This window comes from Scyliorhinus canicula, chromosome 15 (assembly GCF_902713615.1).
Source record: "Scyliorhinus canicula chromosome 15, sScyCan1.1, whole genome shotgun sequence".
NCBI classification, from domain to species: Eukaryota; Metazoa; Chordata; class Chondrichthyes; order Carcharhiniformes; family Scyliorhinidae; genus Scyliorhinus; species Scyliorhinus canicula.
The window spans coordinates 78,359,317-78,382,164 of NC_052160.1; the positions used below are offsets into that span (position 1 = coordinate 78,359,317).

The following is a 22,848-nucleotide window of genomic DNA, read 5'->3' on the forward strand; positions in this document are numbered from 1 at the left end:
GGAGCGAATTCTGTGCGAATTATGAAACTGGTTTCCGGAAGTATCAGGCATACTTGGTGGGAGAACCTGACAGAGATCCATAGGAAGAGCTTAGGGAAAGCTTGCAAGCCGATGGCAATCGTGTCCTGCTTGGCACAATTGCGAGGCACAGAGGAGGTAGTGAGGACGCTCCGCAGAGAGATTGAGGAGAGTGACAAGAGTAGTGAAGGAGATGTGAGTGAATATGAGAGAGAGAACAGGGAACTGAGAAAGCAGTTAGCGGCGAGGGACAAGGAGATGGAGGATGTTAAACGGGCACACCAACCTTGTCTCGCCCATTTGAGCAGGTTTCAGTCCCAATACGACAAAGCCTACCAAGACACGCAACGCGTGGTCTTGGTAAGACAGGAAACAGAACAACAAGTTGAGCAGTTACAAAAACAGTGTTAACGATTTAAAAGCAGCCCTATGAGCACTCCACACTTCCACGACGGAACAAAGGCAGAGCTCTGTAGATCACGTAAAATGCCGGAAGCAAATTGCAGAATTGCAATCACTGCTTTCTGTTCAGAATGGGTTCCAGAGCACGTTTGGACCCCAATTAGACAAAGAAAATGGCCCCGATTGGCAAGAGTTAAATGAGACTGCCCATAGATACGCACATGGCACATGTACACAGGAAAAACCCCAGAAACGAAAAGCACCCCAAACCCCGATTGCACAGGCAGAACACACCCCTATGACCCCTGTAACCACACAGTGCAGGGCCACAACAGACGGAGACCCAGATTTCCTGGACACGACCCCATTAACCGTCACTCAATTAAGGGACGCGTGTGAGAGGATTACACCGTTCCTACCCACATCAGACCCACACCAGTTCTTTGCAAAAGTAAAACAGCAGGCGACCATGTACGGCCTGGATGAAAGAGAGCAAGTGAAGCTAAGTTTTAAATCTCAACCCTTCAGTCGTGGCAGCCCTTCCCGACCCACAAAATGTAGGAGGCACACTACAAGAAATGCACACAGCGATCCTGAACACGCTCGGCTATAACAAAGGAGACCCCGTAGAAGGCCGAAACAAGTGTAGGCAACAGAAGACAGGGCAACCCACAGCGTTTGCTGGACGCTTGTGGATATATTTTACTGCGGGTGCACGCGCCCATTTGTCCTCAGATAATATGGCCAAATGGACTTGAATCCTAATCTCTCATGCGACAGAGGCAGGACAGAGAACCATACCAGGGAACCATACCCAAGGGAACAATGCACCAGAGAGCCTGCTCCACCTTATGTGCCCCAGGGGTCATGTTACAACCAGGACACTTTGCCCGAGATTGCAGGAGACCCCCACCACCAGCTAGACTCGCCCCCAGATATGAAAGAGAACACCACCCACAGCAGCTACAAGGTCCTAGCTGCCCCATGCAAACTGCGAGCGCTTACCCGCCACTTTTCATGGCAGGGACACCTCAGCAATGCCACTTTATTTTTGTTTCTCTGCTCCTTCCTCTCTTCTTCGGTCACACTACACTGATTCCCTATGCTAGTTACACCCCAAGCCAAATGTGATTTACGGTATCCTTCTTTCTGATGGAACCTGCACGATTTTGTTATGTTAGTTTGTCATTTTAAATGTTTGTTCCTGTAAATGTTGAATGTTGTTTGTTCACTTAAAGTTTTTCATGGCCCCACGCCACTACTCTTTTAACGCCCACTGGTAGTTAATGGAACTAGTTCGTCCGCAGACAACCGGTCATAGCTGCCCTCCTGATTTGAAGGTAACCACAAAAAGCAACACCCACGACGATCACAAATTCTTACCGTTCTTGCCCGGTCACTCAGGCAGTGGAGTAACGGCACTGGTCCCCGCCCTATCTGAGGACCCCCTGGTCAGCTGCGCTCGTAGAGCACATACGGCACTGGTCACCGTCCTACCTGGGGATTCCACCCATTCTTACCCGCCGCAGCCCAAACGCACCCCATTTTGGCACTTTTAGTTCACAACTCTTCTGTTTGTTTATGGCGACCCTTTGGTTGCTTCCAAATGCTATTTACATCCTCAAAAACTGGGATGGTACATCGCACAGGCTGCGAGATGGCTCGCACTGTCAGTTTTTTTCCCGGATATCTTGTCCCAAAGATTTGGTTTTAAAAAAAAATGAGGGAGTCACAGATGGTGGTGACCAATTATAACGGGTAATTGGCAATAAAAGGACAGACAAGACGGACATGAGATCTTAAACAAGATAGTAACAGAAATTATGCTTGTGTCCATAGAACTCCGGAACCAGAGGCCTCAAGAAGAAGAAAGAAGAAAAGATGAAGACAACCATGATGCTCTACTGTTGGATCTTAGCGGCATCCCTCCAGTTGCACGCGGATGCTACACCCCCCTGACCCCTACCACGCAGGCCGCGAATGTTTCACACCCCTGCCAAACACTGTACCAGGTTACTGATAGTAACCGATACACCGACCTTGTGTGACAAGTTCATAACTTGGTATTCCCTATCCTACGTTGTGGAATCACTATTAGTACTTGTGATACTCTGCAGTGTCGTTCAGACTCTAAGACTCAGGAAATGGCAGAGGAAAGCCTCCCGCACTCCAATATACACATTTAGATCCCCTATTTTCGGACTTCAACAAACCTCCCCCAACCCCTTTAAGTGAATTAAAGTGCATCTGGTTTTTTTTGTGTGTGTTTGTTGTTCTGATAAAAGAAATGTAAAACTCTGCTTGACAGCCAAGCCAGAGAGACCTGTGTTGCTGCTATTGTAGTTTAAAATGTTGTAAATCCTTGTGATTGATTAAGGATAGTTTAGTTAAGGATAGTTAGAGGTTCCAGTTTTTTATTTTGTAATGCATGCCTAAATGTCATAGAGCCCCGTAGAATTTTATAATGATGTATGTACATAAAGTGATTTAGGTAAAAGTTTCCATTCATAGGACAGAGTAGTGTAGGGCCTGTCCTTACTTACGGGTGCCTGACTTAAGAGGAGAACGAAGAAGATGCAGTAATTTGCTCCTTCACGCTTCGCGTTGAGGATCACAAGGAGGGAGTGTAGCCATCGGGGATGGCCACTTCCAGAATACAAAATGGATGATCGCAATGACTGCAGGGAAATATGGACAATGTTAGGAAAGCAAGCAGGCACAGAGCCTGTATGCGTGTTGAGAAGGCAACTCCCAGACGAGACTGAAACTGTAGGTCAATTAACATACTGATGGCCCATCTCGGAGAATAAAGGAATGACACTCAAGCAACCGATCTAGCTCCAGACACCCCGGCGGCAATTCCCCAAACCGAAAGCGGAAACAAAGCAAGGCCAACGGCCACCTAGGACACGCCCAGCCATTAGGACACCCATCCCTTTATTGGTCAAGATCAATATGAGTGATCAAATACGGCCCAATTAATCGAGGCCAGGTTCAAGGCCCGCCCAAAAGCGCGCAAAGCCCCTTCGGGTATAAGAAGAAGCCCCCGAGAGAGAATCGCTCTCTTGGACTCGGCTCTCAAAGCGGAGAGACCCGTCCACCAGCTGCACCAGAAGCAAGTAAGTCCAAGGTCAACGCTCGCTATCAGACAGACGACCGTAGCTGTTCTCCTGTTACCTCTTTGAACCCAACAACCTCAGATCCAAACAACGGCCATTGTTCCTCTGACTGAGTGGGTACCCAAAGTTAAGTATAGGCGTTAGCGTTAGAGATAGTTTTGTTTGTAGTATTTTGTGCATGGGTAGATATTAGTGTATGTGTAAATAAATAGTATTGACTTTGAACTAACTAACTGGTGCATTGGTTCTTTGATCAGTATTCGGGTTTGAACCTTGTGGCAGTATCGAAGGATACCTGGCAACTCTAGAGCAAACATAATTAGGATTAAGGAAGGCGACCATATTGACTGCCACATTTATAACCAGATAAATATAGCAACAGGAGTTATGTAGTTTGGGACGTATATTGCCAGAAAAGGTGGTAATATGTGGGATTCAGGGTGAGACGAGTAGTGTTCCATTGTATAAGGTACGTTTGGAAAGTCCAGTGAAGAGTGGTGAAGTGGTAGTAGGAGTAATAGAGAGACTATCTTCTCCAGGATTACAGTTTATCTTGGGTAATGATACAGCTGGATCGCAGGTGGGCGTGATGCCTACTGTGGTTGATAATCCAGTGGAACATTTGACAACTGAAGTGTTGAAGGACGAATATCCTGGGATTTTTCCGGATTGTGTAGTAACAAGGTCGCAAAGTCATAGGTTAAGACAAGAGAAGAAGAAATCAAAGAGTGAAGATGAAGTTGAAGTTCAATTATCAGAAACGATTTTTGATCAGAAGGTTGGAAAAGAACAAGAGCGGGTGGAGGATGAGGCAGATATTTTTAGTTCTGGAAAATTGTCGGAGTTACAACAGAAAGATATAGAAATAAAACAGATGTATCAGAAAGCATACACAGAAGAGGAATCTGAATGTATACCAGAATGTTATTACCGTAAGAATGATGTGTTGATGAGAAAATGGAGACCTTTACAAATGCAGGCGCATGAAAAGTGGGCAGATGTTCATCAAGTGGTATTGCCGGTAGGGTGTAGAAAGGAGTTGTTGCGAGTAGCACATGAGGTACCAGTGAGAGGTCATTTGGGAGCAAAGAAAACACAAGCTAAAATACAAAAACATATTTGATTGGCCTGGACTACATAAAGATGTATTTAAATTTTGTTGATCATGTCACACGTCAAGTGATTGGGAAACCTCAAGCAGTGATAAAACCAGCACCCTTAATACCCATTCCAGCATTTGAGGAACCTTTTACAACGGTCTTAATTGATTGCGAAGGACCGCTTCCTGAAACGAAAAGTGGGAATCAATATCTTTTGACTATAATGGATGTGTCTACTAGGTTTCCAGAGGCCATTCCAGTACGCAATATTACAGCTAGAAAGATTGTGGAGGAGTTACTTAAATTCCTTACTAGATATGGACTACCCACAGAAATACAGATCAAGGATCAAATTTTACCTCAAGGTTATTCAAAGAAGTTATGGATAGTTTAGCAATAAAACAATTTAAATCAACTGCGTACCATCCAGAATCGTAGGAAGTGTTAGAAAGGTGGCATCAGACATAGAAATGAAATGAAATGGAAATCGCTTATTGTCACAAGTAGACTTCAAATGAAGTTACTGAAAAGCCCCTCATCGCCACATTCCAGCGCCTGTTCGGGGAGGCTGGTACGGGAATTGAATCGTGCTGTTGTCCTGCCTTGGTCTGCTTTCAAAGCCAGCAATTTAGCCCTGTGCTAAACCAGCCCTAGACATTAAAGACAATGTTGAGGGTTTATTGTCAAGAATATCCAGAGGATTGGGATAAAGGAATTCCATTTGTACTGTTTGCAATTCGGGATGCACCCAATGAGTCATCCGCTTGAACAAATGTTTGGTCATAGAACATTGAATGCAGAAGGAGGCCATTCGGCCCATCGAGTCTGCACCAACCCACTTAGGCCCTCACTTCCACCTTGTCCCCAGAACCCAATAACCCCATCTACACCTTTTGGTCACTAAGGGCAATTTATCATGGCCAATCCACCTAACCTGCATGACTTTGGACTGTGGGAGGAAACTGGAGCACCCGGAGGAAACCCATGGAGACACGGGGAGAATGTGCAGACTCCGCACAGACAGTGACCTAGCAGTGAATCGAACCTGGGACCCTGGAGCTGTGAAGCAACTGAGCTAACCACTATGCTACCGTGCTACCGTCACAGACTACTCACCTCATGAGGCAAGAGGACCAGTTAAATTGATTAAGGAAAAATTGGTGAGTGAGCAGTCGGAACTTACATTATTGGATTACGTGTCAAATTTTAGGGAACGATTAAATAGGGCAGGGGAATTGGCGAGACAACATTTAAAGGTTGCACAAACATGTGATGAAACAGGTAGTGGACAAGAAAGCAAAAGTTCATAGTTTTGCCAGTGGAGATAAAGTTTTAGTATTGTTACCAGTGGTAGATGAACCTTTAAAAGCAACAGTGAGAAGTCTTACAACACCAGGTAAAAGTCCAACAGGTTTGTTTCAAGTCACTAGCTTGCTCCTTCCTCAGGTGAATGAAGAGGTGGATTCTAGAAAAATGTATACAGCCAAAGTCAAAGATGCAATACGATACTTTGAATGCGACTTGAGTGGGTTTGTGATCAGTAGCCCTTTCGGGATCTTGTCTGTTTTCTTGCATCTTTGTAGAAACTTAACGTCAGTGTCTATTTGCGCGATCTTCTTCCAAGATCTTTAAAAGCAAGGTTTTGTGGACCTTATCAGATTGAAAGGAAATTAAGTGAGGTGCATTATGTGGTAAGAACGCCAGATAGAAGGAAAACTCACCAAATGTGTCATGTGAATATGCTAAAAAGGTACTTTGAAAGTGAAGGAGAGAGAAAGGAGGTTTTAATGATTCTAATTCAAAGTGACGAACCAAATCCAGATGACTGTGAATTTGAAATACCTCAAATTAAATTGGAAAATGAGGATGTTCTTAAAAATGGGTATAAATTGTTGAGTTTCCTTCCAGAGGAAAAACGAACTGACCTGAAAGAGTTATTGATATCACATGGACATGTTTGTGGAGATAAGTTGGGAAGTACTAAAATGGCGATACATGATGCAGATGTGGGAAATGCTGTTCCAATTAAACAACATCCATATGCACTTAACCCTTTAAAATTGGCACAGATTAACAAGGAAATTGAAAGTATGCTTAAAAATGGCATAATTGAAGTGTGAAGTGGTTTTCAGCCAATGGAGCTCACCCATAGTGATGGTACCGAAACCGGACGTGCCCAACGGTTGTGTGCGGACTATAGAAAGGTTAATACAGTTACAAGAAGTGACTCTTAACCTATCCCACATTTGGAGGATTGCATTGAGAAAGTGGGACAATCAGCTTTTATTTCCAAACTGGATTAACTTAAAGGTTACTGACAGGTATCTTTATCCGAAAGGGCGAAGGAGATTTCAGCTTTTGTGACTCCAGATGGTGTATACGAATTCAAGATTATGCCATTTGGCATGAAAAATGCTCCAGCCATATTTTAACGGTTAACTAACAAAGTCGTTTCAGGATTACCCAACTGTGCGGTATACATTGACGATCTGGTATTTTATAGTCAGACATGGAAAGAACATTTGAAGCATCTGATGGAGTTATTTGATCAACTTCAGGAGGCGGGTTTGGTGATAAACCTAGCCAAAAGTGAATTTGGAAAAGCCCAAGTCACTTTCCTTGGCTATACAATCGGGCAGGGTCGAATGGTCCCACGGGATGGGAAAACAAAGTTTTTGGGGAGTTTCCAATACCCTCAACACGAAGGGAAATAATGCAATTTCTTGGCATGAGTGGATTTTACCGGAAATTTGTGCCGAATTTTCGCAATGTGGTCGCTCCATTGACGGACTTGCTAAAGAAGCATAGCAAATTTCAGTGGACAGCGGAGTGTCAACAGGCATTTGACGGCCTGAAGACTGTGTTAACCACTGCTCCTGTGTTGGCCATCCCAAGTTATGCAAAACAGTTCAAAGTGATGTGGTGCTTTTAAGACGACAAAGGACTAGAACGACATATTGATTATTTTTTGAAGAAATTAAATACGCACCAGAAGGAGACTTTGAGCTTGGTGCTGGCTTTGCAACATTTATATTACCAGCAATTCATCTGAAACAATTATATGTACTGATCATAATCCATTGATGCTTTTGGAGCGATTCCGGAATAACAATGCAAGACTGTTTCAATGGAGTTTATTGTTACAACCATTTCATTTTAAAATAATACATGTGGCAGGATGAGAAAACGTCCTATGCTTTGTAACAGCAGGGTAGCATGATGGTTAGCATAAATGCTTCACAGCTCCAGGGTCCCAGGTTCGATTCCCGGCTGGGTCACTGTCTGTGTGGAGTCTGCACGTCCTCCCCCTGTGTGCGTGGGTTTCCTCCGGGTGCTCCGGTTTCCTCCCACAGTCCAAAGATGTGCGGGTTAGGTGGATTGGCCATGCTAAATTGCCCGTAGTGTCCTAATAAAAGTAAGGTTAAGGGGGGGGTTGTTGGGTTACGGGTATAGGGTGGATACGTGGGTTTGAGTAGGGTGATCATGGCTCGGCACAACATTGAGGGCCGAAGGGCCTGTTCTGTGCTGTACTGTTCGATGTTCTATGTTACGAATGTGATGAAGAGAAGCAGGTTCACTGGAGGAAGAACTAAAATGGAATGTTATTATAAATGTTTTATTTTGTTCAACAAAAAAGTATATTTACTGTCAACGTGGTTGAAAGAAAGTAAAAAGGTGAAAAATGAAACCATCTTAAAGTTGATGGTTTATTTTTTTTTCTTGGTGGAGGTATCATGGGAATGTCCCTTTAAGAAACGTTTGTCTTCTCAAGTGGCTGCAGTGATGTCACGTGTGTGGGTGGAGCGGTGCTCTGGCTCTGATTTTTAATTTCGTTTTGAGCTGGAAGCTGTTTTTGGCTCTTAGTTTTAGTTGCGTTTTCATTTGGAGAGCTGCATTCATACAAAGGAGGTGTAATTTGGTCTCTCTCTGCATGCTAAAGAATGTCTCCAGATCACTTGATAATTTCAAAGTAATACCTGTTTCTGTAAGGAATGTCAACCTGTATTTGTTAAAAAGGGTCTTTGGCTTATGGATGTTGTCAGGAAAGTTACTAAGGGTTACCTATAGAGTAATGTATCTTTGGGGGGGTATCAATGTTGGTAGTTGATAACATGTTTACTGTGTGTTTACAAAATGTTAACTGAATTCATAGAATAAACATTGTTTTTGTTTTAAAATACTTTAGATCTCTGTTGCATCACACCTGTAAAGTGGGCCCTTGTGCTCCCCATAACCAAAATCTGTTAAAAGATGAGAGTCAGGTGAACTCCATAATATTCAGAAATTAAATACGCACCAGAAGGAGACTTTGAGCTTGGTGCTGGCTTTGCAACATTTATATTACCAGCAATTCATCTGAAACAATTATATGTACTGATCATAATCCATTGATGCTTTTGGAGCGATTCCGGAATAACAATGCAAGACTGTTTAAGTGGGGTGTTTAAGTGGGTAAACTGTGGGTTTAAGTGGGGTGATCATGGCTCGGCACAACATTGAGGGCCGAAGGGCCTGTTCTGTGCTGTACTGTTCTATGTTCTATGTTTCAATGGAGTTTATTGTTACAACCATTTCATTTTAAAATAATACATGTGGCAGGATGAGAAAACGTCCTATGCTTTGTAACAGCAGGGTAGCATGATGGTTAGCATAAATGCTTCACAGCTCCAGGGTCCCAGGTTCGATTCCCGGCTGGGTCACTGTCTGTGTGGAGTCTGCACGTCCTCCCCGTGTGTGTGCGTGGGTTTCCTCCGGGTGCTCCGGTTTCCTCCCACAGTCCAAAGATGTGCGGGTTAGGTGGATTGGCCATGCTAAATTGCCCGTAGTGTAAGATTAATGGGGGGATTGTTGGGTTACGGGTATACGGGTTACGTGGGTTTAAGTAGGGTGATCATTGCTCGGCACAACATCGAGGGCCGAAGGGCCTGTTCTGTGCTGTACTGTTCTATTCTATAATATACTTTGGTGTTCTCTAAACCCTGGCCCATAATAAGAGGAATATTTAGAGAAGGACATTGAGTATAAGTAACCCGAGGAATTAGAGACTTCATCGGAGGAGATGAAGAGGGCAAAAGAGAAGGTGCTGCAGAAAGAGGTTAGAGTGAAGATTCTGAAAGACAATATAATATAAATACAATTCTTGAGAAAGTGTCACCCAGTGATCAGGAAATAATGTCCCGGGATCTTCAAGCTGTGTTGGAGAATTACAAGAGACTTTGTGATCGGATTGAACGAAAGTACCTGACCTTAAAGAAAGATGCAGATGCCGTAGAGAAATGGATGGATCATGCAGAGATCTTCTTGTTCAAGGAGACTGTCAATCAAAAGGGATTCCAGTTGCAAGAAGACAAAGAACTGAAATGGACTAACTTATTGAAAATGTTTGCCTGTTGTAATGCTTTAAAATGTATGTTTACTGTCAAGTGTTAGGAATGGGCAACTGAAAAGGTGAACAATGACACGATCTTTGAAGTTTAAGGTTTATTTTTGTTCCGGGGGGGGGGGGGGGGGGGGGGGGGGGGGGGAGTGTCATGTGAGTGCCCCTTTAAGAAAGGTTTTTATCTTATCACATGGGATATAATTGCTTTCTGGAAGGAATTCAAATCTGCTGGTTGAAAAGTGGAACAAAGTTTCATTAACAACAGTATTAGTCAAGTGAGAATAGTGTGTTCTGGGCCACACATTTGAAAAGGGGCTTCTAGTTTTAATTGGATTTTGTTCTTGAATTGGAACAGTTAAGGGGGAATTCATTAAGGGTTATACTGTAGCTGTGTGGGGTCTTTATGTTTGTAATTGATACAAATTCGTGCTGTGTGTGTTTACACAAATGTTAATTAAATTCTTAGAATAAAGCTTGTTTTTCTTTGATTAAAAGCACCTAAGAAGTCCGTTGAACAACACCTGAAAGTAAAGCTCTTATGCTCATCCTAGCCAAATTCAACATGAAGGTTGTAGGTCAGGTGGACTCCATAATACACTTGAGTTTTTAACCCCTAGCCCATAACAGCGGACTGAGTTTTAAAAACAATCCAGGAATGATGTCACAGGGAAACGGCAAGTAACTGCTAATCTGCATTACCTATACCAAGTTGCTTTCTAATTAAAAAGGTAAAAAGTGAAATATTTTACAGAATAGAAAGACAAAAAAAACAGCTGTAAATTAAATTAAAAGAAACTAAATTAAAATCTAATTTAATAAAAGAGCTGGTGGACCCCATTGTGATAGCTAGTGAGCATATCTGTCTCAACCGTTGGATTGCTTGAGGAAATTGGGCTCAAGACGTGATGAGCTGGAGTCTAAGCTTCGGACACTGCAGAACATCAGGGAGGGGGAGAGTTACCTGAACGCGGTGTTTCAAGAGGCAATCACACCCCTTAGATTAACTATCTTGAATTTGCTCAGGGATAGGAGGGTGTCACTATGAGTGTAGTGTTGCAGGAGCCTCAGTCCTTGTCCAATGTGTTCGAGATTCTTGCTCCCTGTGTGGACTAGAGTGGGGACTGTGGGGAGGATCAGCAAACAGACCACAGCATCGTGGTTCAGGGAGCCATTCAAGTGTATGTGTGTTGGGGCGGGGGAGAGAGAAAGAGAGAGAGCGAGAATGAGAGAGAGAGAGAGAGAGAATGAGAGAGAGAGAGAGGGGGGGGGGGGGGCGGGGGGGGGGGGGGGGGGGGGGGGGGAATGAGAGAGAGAGAGAATGAGAGAGAGAGAGAGAGAGAGAATGAGAGAGAGACAGAATATAGTTGTGATGTTACCAGGAAATAAAGGAAGAGACAGAACATGTGAAAGCAATATCTCACAAAGGAATCAGACAAGAGTAGGGAAATTCGATAATAAGAGAAACTGGGCAGCACAGTCGCACAGTGGTTAGCATAATTGCTTCACAGCTCCAGGGTCCCAGGTTGGATTCCCGGCTTGGGTCACAGTCTGTGCGGTGTCGGCACGTTCTCCCCGTGTCTGCGTGAGTTTCCTCCGGATGCTCCGGTTTTCTCCCACAGTCCAAAGATGTGCAGGTTAGGGGGATTGGCCATGCGAAATTGCCCTTCATGTCCAAAAAGGTGGGGTGGTGTTACTGGATTACGGGGATCGGGTGGAGTTGTGGGCTTGGGTAGGGTGCTCTTTCCAAGGGCCGGTGCAGACTTGATGCCATACTCTCTGGGTCCGACATGAACAGCAGCAGGTCGTCTGTGTGTAGCGACACCTGGTGTTGTTTACTCCCCCCAAAATCCCCTGCCACTATACTTAGCCCCTAAAAGGGCCATCACCAAGGGCTATATCGCCAGTGCAAACAACAGCGGTTACAGCGGACACCCTGCCTCGATTCCCTGTGCAACTCGAAACTCCATTAACCCATCTCATTTGTCCTTTCACTCGCCACCGGGACCACATACAACAGATGCACCCACGCCACAAATGAGGCAAACCCGAACCTCCCCAGAATCTCAAACAGGTACCACCATACCTGGGGCTGGTTTCGCACAGGGCTAAATAGCTTTTAAAGCAGACCCAGGTAGGCCAGCAGCACGGTTCAATTACGGTACCAGCCACCCCAAACAGGCGAATGTGGCGACTAGGGGTTTTTCACAGTAACTTCATTTGAAGCCTCAAGAAGCGATTTTCATTCATAAGTCCCCAGGGCCTGCCTACATCCTAGGGTCTTAATGGAAGTGGCAGCAGAGATAGTGGACCCATTTATTGTAATTTTCCAAAATTCCATTGATGCTGGAAGGTTCCAATGGAAAGGGAAATTGCGAAAGCCCTTATTCGAAAAGGAAAGGAGGCAGAAAGTAGGAAACTATAGACCAGTTAGCTTGATATGTCGTTGGGAAATTGTTATAATTGTAAGGAACTTGTTACATTCTTGTCTGTTTCACCTTTTTAAAAAAAAAAATCCCTGTCCCTGCAACATTGCAGTTTTCACTTTGAACCTGCAGACTTTGGTCAAACTGAAAACACACCTGGTCTGATGTACTGGTCCAGGCCTTCCCTTGATGCTCATGGCATATCCTGTGATCTAATGCTGATGGACTTTGCCAGCAGCCAAACAGCTCGTTTAAAATCCGGACCTTTGACGGATTCTCGTTTGGGATTGGTGGCGCCTTTCAGAAATTTCCGGAGCAGATGATATGAGCTCCATTTTGTCTCAGCGCTCAAATTTGTCCCTTGTTTATTCCCTTTATTTTCGGCTTTTATAATTCCTGTAGCTGGACAATTCCTGGGACCTACACCTTAAGATGGACTTCACCTTTATTTTTAAAAAGGGATCCAGCAAGATTTATTGGCGTCAGTGATGACTCATCTTGATGGATGTGGCTGTCGGCCAATGAACAGTTTACTTTGCTGTGCTCTGTTTGATGCTGACAGTTCCGAATGTTCTGCCAGGGACAGGAAGGCTACATCTGATTTTCAGCTTCATTTTTGATCAAGAAGCTGGAGGGCCACAACCCTGATCTTTCCACTTCCCTGATGGATTCTGTCTAAAGGTTCTCAGTAAAAGACTTTTCTCTCTCACAAGTCAGATTGAACTGCAAGGAAGTTCAGTCAAGCAAAAGCTGTAAGCAGCCCAGTTGTTTAAAGAACCCTCTTTAAAATCTTGAGGGAACGTTGTTTTTCCTCAGGAAAGCTAGGGGTCATCTGATGGACTTGGAAACAAATGAGAATTACTGAGGCCCGAGCCGGATCTTCTGAGTGAAGGCCCAGTACAATAAAAGTGAAAGAGACTTCCCAGAAGGAATCCCAGAGTCTGGACATTAGGACTGAATATTCCATTCAACTGGCGGTGCTCAATCACTCCACGTCCTGGAAGGACTGTCAGCTAAACAAATATCAACATCCGAACCAAGGGCACTCCTCTTCCATTCATTATAATTAAACAGCTGTGGGCAGCACGGTGACGCAGTGGGTTAGCTCTGTGTCCTCACTGGGCTGAGGTCCCAGGTTCGATCCCGGCTCTGGGTCACTGTCTGTGTGGCGTTTGCACATTCTCCCCGTGTTTGTGTGGGTTTTGCCCCCACAACCCAAAAATCTGCAAGCCAGGTGGATTGGCCACGCTAAATTGCCCCTTAATTGAAAAATTAATTGGGTACTCTAAATTTTATAAAAAATAATTAAACAGCTGTTGTGAACTCGCTGGAGCAGTTATGGGCCAAAGATCTCAGAAACTTTATACGAATTATTGGTTAATTCACTTGTGTTGTGACTGGGGCCTGTGAGACTGGAATTCACCGCGCACTAGCCAAGGGTGTCGTAATAGGCTGCCACAGGTTTCGGTCCTCGGGCTCCAACTATGTACGATATATATTAATTACTTGGATGTAGGGATAGAAGGTATTATAGCCAAATTTGCAAATAGTAAGTTGCAATGAGGAAATTAGAAATATACAAATGGATATATGTGGGTGGGCCAAAATTTGGCAGAATGGGAGTTTAACATGGAGAAGGATGAGGTTATCCATTTTGATCGGAGAAATGGAAAGGCAACTTATTATCTAAATGGAGAGAAACTTCAGAGTGCTTCGATGCAGAAGGATCTGGGGGTCCTCGTACATGGATCTCAAAATCTGTATGCAGGTACAGCAGGCAATAGGGAGGCAAATGGCATTTTGGTCTTTATAGCTAAAAGGATAGAGTATAAAAGTACAGAAGTGGTGCTGCAATTGTATGCAGCATTGTTTTGATACAGTCAACCTCTGCATTACAGCTTCTTCTTGTTGTAATACTAGTGTCAGTGACCCATGAAATGAACCGTTCATTCTCAAAATCTTTTAACCATACGTCTAATTTCCTGGCTTTTTAATACCTATTGCCATTGCATGCAACTCAGGTGATCATAGAATTTAACCACCTGCAGATCACACATTTTAAATTCAGCACCTAGATTCCAATATTTCAACCATTCCTTTCTCCTGCTCCTTTCCATGTCACTGGTTCATAAATACATCACAACTGGTTCTGTCCAGCTACAGGCAGTGGTTAGCACTGCTGCCTCACAGCACCAGGGACCCGGGTTCAATTCTGGTCTTGGATGACTGTGTGGAGTTTATAAGTTCTCCCCGTTTCTGCGTGGGTTTCCTCCGGGTGCTCCGGTTTCTTCCCACAGTCCAAAGATTTGTAGGTTAGATGAAGGGATTATTGGGAAGGGTGCAGTGCTCTTTCAGAGCGCCGGTGCAGACTCTATGCGCTAAATGGCCTCCTTCTCCACTGTAGAGACACTATGATTCTATACTTCAAGGTGTCCTTAACCAAGCCCCTGGCTGACCCATCTTGATCATAATGTAGAGGATACCTTTATTCCCCTATATTGAAACCCTTCTTCCATTTCCTCTGCCTTGGACAGGCTCCTGTTCCAGGGTGCCAGTATTGATTAGGGCCACAGTTGCAGTTTATGTAGTGCCCAGATAAAACTCAAACTTCCTGCTTAAATTGGTGAATGAATGATGTTCCATGTCCATCACTTGGAACTTGTATCAATGATTTCATGCTCTTCCGTAGATCATTTATTTGACTTACACAACATTAATGATGTGCCTGCTGCATCAGCGCTGTCTGTGAAAACTTAAGTCAGGGCAACCCAATATAGGTTATAATAATATTTCTTATTATTGTCACAAGTAGCCTTACATTAACACTGCAATGAAGTTACAGTGAAAATCCCCTAGTCATCTGTTCGGGTACACTGAGGGAGAATTCAGAATGTCCAATTCACCTAACAGCACACCTTTCGGGACTTGTGGGAGGAAACCGGAGCACCCGGAGGAAGCCCACGCAAACACGGGGAGAACATGCAAACTTCGCGCAGACAGCGACCCAAGCCGAACCTGGGACCCCGGAGCTTTGAAGCAATTGTGCTAACCACTGTGCTACCGTGCAGTATCAATGTATGTAACAGTGAAACTCCGAGTCAGAATGTTATCACCTAGCTTTTGGAATGTGACAGATATTTTTTATTCTGAAAGATAGGACTGTAAACGTCAGCAGCCCTGAAGGCGGAACTAATGTAAAGCTTCACGAACTGTTTGTACTAATTAAGCAAGCATAGAGTGCTTTATTATTGAGACAAATTCTTTGGTTTAGAAAAAAGGTCATAAATGTATATTATATTATGAACCCTTTCCCAAAAAAAAACCTGGTCTGATGTACTTACAACATTTGAGGTTATAGTATTCCTGTTGTTTCTGAGTGCCCTGGTTCGCTCTGCGTCAGTGGTGCGATTCTCACTTCCCTCTTTCTTCACTGCAGGCATAGTGTACTTCTCTGAATTATAATAAAAATATAACTTTCAGGACTAAAGGAAACATGAACATAGTGACACAACAAAGTGTATTAATTGGGAAATGGAACACATGTCATTTTGAACATCTATTATTCTTATTAAGAACTTCCAGATCAAATAACGAGCACCAAATTCCATTTACCTCATTTCCAAGTTCAAAAGAGCACCCAAGCACACTATTGATTTTCTGTCCCTTGGCAAAAATTTTATAAAATCAACTTTTAAAAATTGAAGTGTTTTGTGCGAGATTTCAGATTGATGACCAATTTGCTCTAACATAGGACAGATTTTTACTGCAGGCCAAACTGGGTGAGGCCTTTGTAGACATTTTTCATTCCATTAGTTTGGACTGGATTTGACCTCAATCCCTAGGAGAAAGAAAAAAGCAAACTAATCTACTGCCCCACCTAAGTTCTCTTTAGAAATTTAAATTGTTGCCTAAATGGGGCTGGGATGGGGGGATGCGACATGGTAATGTCGGAGACTGTGCGTGGTCATGGGCGGATTGTGCGTGGTCATGGGCAGATTAAGGGGCCATGTTGGATAGGCCGAGTTCAAGAAGGGAAAAAGGAGGTAGAATTGGAAGGGGATGATGACGGACGGTAGAGGTTTATAACATGGAATGTATGGGGGCTAAATGGGCCGGTGAAGAGGTCTCGGGTCTTCACACAAAGAACAATACAGCACAGCAACAGGCCCTTCAGCCCTCCAAGCCTGCGCCGACCATGGTACCTGCCTAAATTAAAACCATATGCACTTACGGAGTCTGTATACTTCCATTCCCACCCTATTCATATATTTGTCTAGATGGCCCTTAAAGGGGCTGTTTAGCACACTGGGCTAAATCGCTGGCTTTGAAAGCAGACTAAGCAAGCCAGCAGCACGGTTCAATTCCCGTAACAGCCTCCCCGAACAAGCGCCGGAATGTGGCGACTAGGGGCTTTTCACAGTAACTTCATTGAAGTCTACTCGTGACAATAAGCAATTTTCATTTCATTCAAATGCACTATCGTACCTGCTCCCACCACCTCCCCGAGCAGCGCGTTCCATATATTTGCCTCCTTGCTTTGCACATCTGTTTGAAACTTTTCCCACGCACTTTAAACCTATGTCCCCGAGTGTTTGACTCTCCTACTCTAGGAAAGAGCATCTGACTACCACTCTGTCCATGCCACTAAATCTTGTAGACCTCTATCAGGTCGCCTCTCAACCTCCATTGTTCCAGTGAGAGCAGGCCGAGTTTATCTAACCTCTCCTCAGAGCAAATGCCCTCCATACCGTGCAACATCCTAGAAAACCGCTCCTGTACCCGCCAAAGCTTCCACATCCTTCTGGTAGTTTGGCGACCAGAATTGTATACTATATTCCAAATGTGGTCTAAGGTCCTGTCAAGCTGCAACATGATGAAGGCCAGCATGACGTATGCCTTCTTGACCACCTTATCCACATGCATTGCTACTTTGTGATCGGTGGACATGCACGTCCAGATCTCTCTGCTTGTCAGTACTTGCAAGAGTTCTACCAATTATTGTGTAATTCCTACATGCATGTGACCTTCCAAAGTGCATTACCTAACACTTGTCTGGAATAAACTCCATTTGCCATTTCTCTGCCCAAGACTCCAACCAGTTTATATCCTGCTGTATCTTCTTGACAATCCTCTTCACTGTCCGCAACTCCTCAATGTTTGTGTCGCCTGCGAACTTACTAATCAGACCAGCTACATTTTCTTCCAAATCATTTATATACACCACAAACAACAAAAGCCCCAGAATTGATCCCTGGGGAACGCCGTTGGTCACAGCCTTCCATTCAGTAAAGCATCGTTCTACTGCTACCCTCTGTCTTCTGTGCCCAAGCCAGTTCTGTATCCAACTTGCCATCTCCCCTCTGATCCCATGTGACTTCACCTTTTGTACCAGTCTACCATGAGGTACCTTGTCAAAGGCTTTACTGAGGTCCATGTATACAACATCTACTACCTTTCCCTTATCTATTATCCTCGTCACTTCCTCAAAAAACTTGATCAAATTAGTGAGGCACGACCTCCCCTTCATAAAACTATGCTGTCCATCACTAATATGTCCATTTGTTTCCATATGTGAGTAAATCCTATCTCTAAGAATCTTTTCCAATAGTTTCCCTACCACTGACGTAAGGATCATTAGCCATAATTTCCTGGATTATCCCTGCTGCCCTTCTTAAACAATGGAACAACATTGGCTACTCTCCAATCCTCTGGAGCTTCACCTAAGATTACTACCTTTGAGGTCCTATTTTTTAGTTTATCTCCTAACTCCCTAAATTCAGCATGTAGGACCTCATCCTGTTTTTTACCTATATCGTTGGTGCCTATATGCTGTTGGTTGTTCACCTCCCCCTTTAGAATGTCCTGCAGCCGCTCTGAGACATCCAGGACCCTTGCACCCTGGAGGCAACATACCTTCCTGGAGTCTAGTTTACATCAGCAGAAGCGCTCGTCTACTCCCCTTACAATTGAAGAATTTGAATAAGGGGGTGGTCTATCTGCAGGAGACGCATCTCAGGGTGACGGATCAGGTCAGGTTGAGAGGGATGGGTGGGTCAGGTATTCCACTCGGGGTTTGATTCAAAGATGCGGAGGGTGGCTATAGGACCATAAGACATATGAGCAGAATTAGGCCCCTCGGTCTCTCTGCCATTCAATCATGGCTAATATTTTCTCATCCCCCATTCTCCTGCCTTCTCCCCATAACCCCTAATCCCCTTGGCCAATTCTCTAAGCAAAAGGACGGGGCTTGTAGGGACCAAGGAAGTGCGGGACCCGGGTGGGAGGCATGTGATAATGAGCAGTATGTTGGAAGGGACACCGGTGAATGTTTAGCAGCCGAATTGGGATGATGTTGGGTTTGTGAAGGAGTTGCTGGGAAGGATTCCGGACATAGATACGCATCTGTTTATTATGGAGAGTGATTTTAACTGAGTGCTCAAACCAAGCCCCAAGTCAATGGGAAGTTTGAGGATGGCAAAGGGGTTGGGTGGGGATTACTGAGCGAATGGGAATGGTGGATCCCTGGAGGTTTAGGAAACCAGGGAAAGAGGGTGGACAAAGTATACTCTCAAACTGACTTTTTCCTAGTGGGCTGAGCAGTGCTGATGGGGGAGGGAAATGCTTGAATCGTGATCTCAGAACATGCATTGCACTGGTTGAAGGTTAGATTCAGCTCAAGGCAGGAGTTGAGGCTGGGATGGGGGTTGGATTCGGGGCTTCTGGCGGACAAGTGGTTCATTGGGGCTGGTTTAGCACCGTGGGCTAAACAGCTGGTTTGCAATGCAGAACAAGGCCAGCAGCGTGGGTTCAATTCCAGTACCGGCCTCCCCGAGCAGGTGCCGGAATGTGTCGACTCGGGGCTTTTCACAGTAACTTAATTGAAGCCTACTCGTGACAATAAGTGATTATTATTATTCTGTGAGAAGGTGCGGTTGGTGATCAGGGATTATGTGGAGTTGAATCAGAATGGGGAGGTGTCAGCGGCCAGGTTTTGGGAGGCGTTGAAGGCGGTGGTTCGGGAGGAGAGATTATCACATTCAAGGCACACAGAGACAGGAGGAGGAGGAGGGAGGAGTATGGACGGTTGTTGAACAAGAAAGTCGAGGTGGACAGGAAGCATTCCGAGTGCTCCCACCAAGGAGGGGTTGGTGGAGAGAAAGAGGTTGCTGGGGCAGTTTGACAAGCTGGTGACAGGGAAAGCAGTGGGGGGTGCAGCATAACTATAGACAGAAGGCGATCCATATGCTGGCCCACCAGCTACGGAGGCAGGCCATGTCCAAGGAAATTCTGAGGGTACGGACAAGGAAGGGGGACGCAATGTCGGAGCCAGGCAAGATTAATGAGGCATTTAGGGAGTATTACGAGAAGCTGTATAGGGCTGAGCCGGGTGGTGAGGAAGGTGTTATGGGGCTGTTTCTGGATGAGTTGGAATTCCCACGGCTGGATAAAGAGAGAGGAGAGCTGGAGGAACTGCTAAGGCTGATAGATGTGACGGATATCATAAGAGAGATGAAGTCAGGGAAGGCCATGGGGCTGAATGTCTACCCGGCGGAGTTCTATAAAGAGTTTGCGATGGAGTTGGCACCACCATTTGCTGGGGATGTATAGCGAGGCACTGGAGAAGGGAGAGCTACCGGAGACACTGATCTAGGTGTCGATCATGCTAATCCGGAAAAGGGGAAGGACCTGGAATGTGGGTCATAAAGGCCCATTTCACTGCTAAACATGGATGTGAAAGTTTTGGCCACGTTAATGGTGGGGAGGATGGTAGGATGCATTGCAGGGGTTGTTGCAGAGGACCAAACGTGCTTCGTAAATGGCAGGCAGCTTTCCAGTATCAGGAGGCGATTAATGTGATCATGACCCCGTCAAAGTGCGGGTACCGGAGGTGGTGATCTCTATGGACGCGGAGAAAGCTTTCCAATGGGTGTTGTGAAATGAATGAAAATCGCTTATTGTCACAAGTAGGCTTCAAATGAAGTTACTGTGAAAAGCCCAGAGTTGCCACATTCCGGCGCCTGTTCGGGAAGGCTGGTACGGGAATTAAACCCGCGCTGCTGGCCTGCCTTGGTCTGCTTTAAAAGCCAGCTATTATCCCTGTGCTAAACCAGCCCCAGATGTGGTGGTACCTATTTGAGTTTCTGGGGAGGTTCGGGTTTGCCCCAAAGTTTGTGGCGTGGGTGCATCTGTTGTATGTGGCCCTGGTGGCGAGTGTACAGACAAATGAGATGAGTTGATGGGAGTTTCGGGTTGCACAGGGGATCAAGGCCGGGTGTCCGTTGTCACCGCTGTTATTTGCGCTGGCGATGTAGGCCTTGGTGATGACCCTTTTAGGGGCTAAGTAGAGTGGCAGGGGACTTTGGAGGGAGTAGGCAACACCAGGTGTCGCTATACGCAGACGACTTGCTGCTGTTCGTGTCGGACCCGGAGAGTATGGGGAGAATTATGGACATACTGGAGAGGTTCGGGGCCTTCTCGGGTTATAAGCTGAAAGTTGGAAAGAATAAGTTGTTTCCGGTGAAGGCGACGTGTGGGTGAGCCAATCTAGGGGCGTTGCCATTTAGGGTAGCCAGGGGCAGGTTCAGGAATCTGGGGGTCCAGGTGACAGGGGAGTGGTCGATGATGCACAAGTGTAACCTGAAAACGTTGGTGGAGGTGGTTCGGGAGGATTTTAGGAGATGGGATATGTTACATCTGACACTGGCAGGGGTAGTCCAGGTGGTTTAATGAACCTTCTGCCAAGGTTCCTGGTTGTATTCCAGACCCTCTTGATCTTAATCCCGAAGGCCTTTTTTGGGAAACTGGACGCAGTGATTTCAGAGTTTATATGAGTGGGGAAGGTACCTTGGATAAAGAAGGCCCTGAACAGAAGCAGAAAGGGGGTTGGCACTACCAAACCTGCTGCATAACTACTGGGCTGCGAATGCGGAGAATGTGAGATGGTGGTGGGAAGGAGAGGGGTTAACATGGGTTAGGATGGAGATGGAGTACTATAGAGGGCCCAATCTGATGGCCATGGTGACGGGGTCGCTTCCGCTGGCGCCGGGGAAGTACACGGTGAACCCAGTGGTGCAGTCCACAATTAGGGTGTGGAACCAGTTGAGGAGACACTTTAGGATGGAGGCAATGTTGGGGCTGACACCGTTGTGTCACTCCTTAAACCATGGGTTTAAGTTGGCATGTATAGGAAGTAGAGGGAGGTGGGGCTGGTAGAGGGGAGAGATTTGCACCTGGAGGCGAGGTTTACAGCTTTGGAAGAGCTGAGGGAGGGGGTGGAGCTGCCGAAGGGAAGTGAGTCGAGGTATATGCAAGTGAGGGACTTTGCGTAGAAGGAATGGAGAGGGTTTCCCAAGCTGCCGGAGTATAGCATGTTGGAGTGGTTGCTGCTCCTTAATGGGGTAGGGGAGAGCATGATTGTTGATGAATATGGATGGCAGGGGAAGCACAGGTGGTGAGGATTAAAATAAATGGAGGGGGAGATGTTAGGTTGGAGTGTGGAGTGAGGCGATGCATAGGATAAATTCCACCTCCTGGTGAGCGAGGATGAATTTGATTCAATTTAAGGCGGTACATATGACTCATAGAGTACACAGTGCAGAAGGAGGCCACCCATGGAGTCTGCACAGGCCCCCAAAAAGAGCACCCCGTAAACCCACCTAAGCGTTTTTGGACATAAGGGCAATTTAGCATGGCCAATCCACCTGACCTGCACATCTTTGGACTGTGGGAGGAAACCCACGCAGACACGGGGAGAACATGCAGACTCTGGTCAGACAAGTGTCCTAAGCCAGGAATCTCACCTGGGACCCAGAACTGCTAAGCAGTGTACTACCATGCCTCGGGCGAGGATGAGTGTGTTCTTCCAGGGGGTGGCGGACGAATGTGAGAAATGTGGTCGAGGGCCAGCAAGTCACATTCATATGTTCTGGGGCGGGACTCCGAGAAGTTGGGGAAATACTAGGAGGGGGTTTTCGGGACACTATCAAAGATTGTGGGGGTAGAGGTCGGGCCAGACCTAATGGTGGCGATTTTGGGAGGAATCGGAAATGCCGGTGCTGGTAGAACGAAGGAGGGCCATGTGATGGCCTTCGCCTCGCTTATTGCACAGTAAAGGGTATTGTTGGATTGACAATCGGCAACACTATGGGAGGTGGCAGCCTGACTGGGGAACCTGTACGATTTCCTCCGGCTGCAAACGATCATGTTCGAGTTGAGGGAATCAGCAAAGGGCTTTGAGACACGGTGGGGACGGTTAATGTTTGAGGAATTGTTTGTCGTGGGGGCGGGCGGATGGACGGACCGGGGGGGGGGGGGGGGGGGGGGGGGGGGGAGGAAATGTTTGCACGGACTGTGAACTATGGGTGTGTTGATAATGGTTTTTGATACATGTTTTCGTACTTTTGAAT

The 22,848-nt window shown here is 45.6% G+C and overlaps 1 protein-coding gene across 1 annotated transcript in view; it reads right to left on the minus strand.

The window, feature by feature from the left end:
• LOC119978372 (lysine-specific demethylase 5B-like) overlaps positions 1-22,848 on the minus strand; it is a 425,856-nt gene that overhangs the window by 379,201 nt on the left and 23,807 nt on the right. The window contains exon 3 of the mRNA XM_038819962.1: positions 15,784-15,893. Within this exon, the coding sequence (XP_038675890.1) occupies positions 15,784-15,893 (110 nt within the window). The remainder of the gene's footprint in view (positions 1-15,783; positions 15,894-22,848) is intronic.